This window comes from Nematolebias whitei, chromosome 20, assembly GCF_014905685.2.
Source record: "Nematolebias whitei isolate Nwh7 chromosome 20, NemWhi1, whole genome shotgun sequence".
Taxonomy (NCBI): domain Eukaryota; kingdom Metazoa; phylum Chordata; class Actinopteri; order Cyprinodontiformes; family Rivulidae; genus Nematolebias; species Nematolebias whitei.
This window is the reverse complement of record NC_056517.1, coordinates 10,591,402-10,595,555: the sequence shown is the minus strand read 5'-3', so window position 1 is coordinate 10,595,555 and position 4,154 is coordinate 10,591,402. Positions and strand designations below refer to the sequence as shown.

General features: G+C 41.8%; 1 protein-coding gene across 1 annotated transcript in view; it reads left to right on the top strand.

Moving 5' to 3' along the window:
- Positions 1–4,154, top strand: part of LOC119426712 (NEDD4-like E3 ubiquitin-protein ligase WWP1) — a 58,239-nt gene that overhangs the window by 29,066 nt on the left and 25,019 nt on the right. Inside the window, exons 12-13 of the mRNA XM_037694295.1 lie at positions 2,850–2,904; positions 3,028–3,112. Of these exons, the coding sequence (XP_037550223.1) occupies positions 2,850–2,904; positions 3,028–3,112 (140 nt within the window). The remainder of the gene's footprint in view (positions 1–2,849; positions 2,905–3,027; positions 3,113–4,154) is intronic.

Sequence of the window (4,154 nt, the reverse complement as noted above, 5' to 3'; positions counted from 1 at the left end):
GTCCGGTCTGTGTCTAACAGTCTGTCAGGTGTCGGTCCGGTCTGTGTCTAACAGTCTGTCAGGTGTCAGGTCCGGTCTGTGTCTAACTGTCTGTCTATCATCCATCTATGGAATTTGTCATTTGATTGACAGACAGGGCAGCCAGTCTGAGGCCCCGTTTACACGATGTGAAACGTTCGGCCATTCATTTAGACAACATCCTCATTCTGTCTGAGGGGCCATTTACACGGCGTGTATTTTGAGTGAATCCGCAGCTTTCTCTCTGCGGTTCTTCTGATCATTTACACGACACCAGTGGCCCCCCTCTTTGAATCCGGAGGTTTCTGAACCCACCTTCCAGAGTGGAGGTTTTTCACTGACCGCCCGCTCATAATGTAAACATCTCCCGCTGAGGCTTTGTGTTAAACCACATGCGCACACGCACGCGCGGACCAACGGCATATTTCTATCAACTTGGCGGCGGACACACTGCTTTCTGAACTATGACTGATGGAATATATTTTAATCTCGTAGTTAATCTACATTAGATTCCAGGTGCTGTGACCGACATCTGTGTTGGAAAAGACACAGTCGGATCTAGTTCTAATGTCGGTTTATAGAACGAGGCACACGTCGCGCTGCACTATAACATAAATGTGCTAAATAATAACAATTTAATAATAATAAACAGTATTTATCTTAATTTTGAGATCTATTATGAAGCTCTCTGGACATTATGTAATTCAAATTATGTGATTACAATGATGCTAAACATATTGCGTGTTATTAAAGTTGAAAATGAAGACATCATGTTTAATTTTTATTTATTTATTCAGCACCACAAACTGTATGTCACACAAACACTGATAATTAAACTGATCACACTATTAAAAACAAGTTAACTGTAAACTACATTAATGAACTGAACTCTTCCTCTGTTTTTTATCCTGGATGTCCCATGTTGTTCATCTGGTTCGTTCAGGAAGTCACTCCTTTGATTAATGCAACTTAAAACATTCAATGGATTGAATAAAAGAACTGAGGGGAATTTTAAATAAATAGTTAATCCAACATCTGTCTCTTCCACGTCCTCCTGCACTGCACCTGGGCCCAGCCTCGTTCAGAACCGGTCCGCCTGGTGGAAGACAGCTTCTTCTTCTTTCAGGAAAAATAAAAACTCAGTTGGTTGTTTTGTGACCGAAGTAAACACAAGCTAACATTATTAAGAACATTTGATTTACCTGCAGTAAATCAGCTACTGATTATCACGGAGTAAAGTCTGACATAGTCGACTCGGTTCTGGTCTGGTTCCTCCGGATGCATGTAAACACAAAATCTGACAGTGTCGATGCAGATCTTTTCCCCTAATTAACATACGAAAAACCCTACGTTTCCCCCATCGTGTCCGTGTAAATAGGGCCTGAAACTGAAGGATTACTGAATCCAGGTCTCTTAAGGAGAGATTTTCAGGAGAACCCCCACAGAGGTGTGAAATGCTCAGTGTGAAGTCACATGCACACACACTACAGGCGGCTGCAGTCCAAAGTTTTTCTGCTCTAACAACAGTTATAATAAATAACAACAGTTATAATAAATAACAGTTATACTAAATATAACAACAGTTATAATAAATAACAACAGTTATAATAAATAACAGTTATACTAAATATAACAACAGTTATAATAAATAACAACAATTATAATAAATGTTAGAGTGTTTTTGTGCTGCTCACACTTTTTCAACATGTAGGAGCAAAACTAATCAAATCCAGGCTCAAAGAGACGTGAGTGTCTTCACCAGTTTGGACTAACTGTGGTCATGCAGATGCTGCATGCACAATGAATACAGCTGAGCCCTGCATCAGGGTTGCCAGATAAATTTAAAATGTCTTAATTATCACCTCTTTTTCTGTGCACATGTTCAACAAACACAACACACACCTCATCTTAGAATATCTTTATTCAGCACATCTGACAGTTTAGGTTAAAATACTATCACTTTAAAGTCTAAAGTTCAACATTCAGTATATAATCTCGCTGTACTTCGGTGCAATGATGATAAAGTTTATTCTGATATCTGACAACCCGACTGACATGGAAACCCATTCATTTTTTGTTTATTACCCCCGATAAACACTGGAAAATCACTAATGTTTCCAGAGATGGTTCTGTGTAAACGGGGCCTTGTAGCAGGTAGATCACTTTGACTTGGTCGTTTGAAAAGGAGCTGCATGATGAAGAAGTCTTGCACCCCTGCTTAAAAGCAGTTTCCTCAAATGATTGAGGTGGCCAAAGTTTAATCTTTGTGGGGCCGAGGCCACCATTGGCCACCCCCTGGCTCCACCTGGCAATGGATAAAATAGCTGACGAGCACAAAAAAAACCCAGTTTAACTCCTGTTCACTTAAATATTTTGCACCAAAAACATTTATTTCCTGTTCAGTTCCAACCCAAAAAACACTCATGTTTTAAACTACAAACACTCAGTATTGAAGCCCCCCAGGACATTGGCGTCCCGCTTGTTTTATGTGTAAATGAATCCTTTAATTGATAGACTTTATCAACGAAACCTTTTAATTTCGTTGTGTCCAGGAGTCGTCAGGAGCTTCTTGATTGGTCAGTCTCTACAATATCTTCAAAGAGATGTGATGAAAAGGGTGTGAATAAGATTTTATCTTTAAATTGTAAATTAAGCCCCAGCTGTTGGCTGTTATCTGTGATGTTTCGTTGAGTCTTTCATCTGACAGTGATGTCGTCTTGACAGAACAAATCAAGACGAACATCGGAGCACGTTTAGATTTACTCCCTCTCTTGTTCCTGTTTGAATACTTCGTAAAGGATTCGTTTCCTGATGAATGTGTCTCATTTCAGGCGTCCATGATGTCTGCAGAGAACGACCCTCTGGGTCCTTTACCTCCTGGTTGGGGTGAGTTATTAAATTTTTAGTCCCGCAGCGTTACGACGTTCTGTAATTCATTTGAGACGGTGCTCAGTTTCAGACCATTTGTGTGTTTGAACGTTTCTGTTTTCTGCTCGTCGTGAACTGCAGAGAGGCGCGTGGACTCCAACGACAGAGTGTACTTCGTCAACCACAACACCAAGACGACGCAGTGGGAGGACCCTCGAACCCAAGGGTGAGCACAGAGTGATGGAGGCGGTCCCGCAGGAAGCAGGCTGTGACCTCATCGCTTCCTTTCACACCTGAAGATGTTTTACCTGAGCATGAAGTGTTCACTCATGACGAGTCAAAGTGAGACGGAAAAGACCAGAGTCCTGCTTTTAAAGAGACTGTTCAACCGTGTTGAAGTGGAAAAGTTAAAGAGTTAATATCTTACCTGTTGAAAATAGATCTTTGACCTCAGTTTGGAGCCATCTTGAATCCAGTCCAGTCCCAGCAGCTCCACACTGGTTCATGTCAACCGTTTATGTTCCTGTCACGGAGCAAAGAGGGGGTTGGACAATACCCCCCCTCCCCCTCCCCGCTTCATGCATGTTGTCACCATACACGTGGATGTGTGTGTGTGCGTGCTTATGTTACTTTGTGAGGACCAAAGCCTGTTCCCCATAAGGTTGAAGTGTTGTTGGTGCGTTAGGTATGTAAGATGAGATAGAACTTTATTGATCCCGCAGGAAATTGTTTTACCAGAGTTTCAATACAATGGAGCATACACAAGATATAAAAAAAAAATAACAGAGAATATAAAAATACCAACAATTAAGTTCTAAACAGGTGCAGACAGAAAGATTGAAGAGTTTATTGTAGTACAGGATTAATTTTATTGTCCTATGTGCAGAAAGGGGGAGGAGTTGAAAAGTTTGATAGCCACAAGGAGAAAGAACATCCTGTGTTGTTCTGTGGAGCACCTCGGTGGTCTCAGTCTACTGAAGGTGCTGCGGTAAGAGTCCAGGGTGTCATGCAGGGGGTGTGACGTGTTGTTCAGGGTCTGGAGCAGGTTCCTCAACGTCCTCTGCTCAGACACCTGTCAAGAGACAGCAGGTCCACTCCCAGAACTGAGCCAGCTCTCTTGATGAGTTTATCAAGTCTGTTGGCATCAGCTTTCTTCACCCTGCTGTACTGGTAATGGTTAGGGTCAGGTATGTACTGGTAATGGTCAGGGTTAGGTATGTAATGGTCAGGGTTAGGTATGTATGGTAATGGTCAGGGTTAGGTATGTA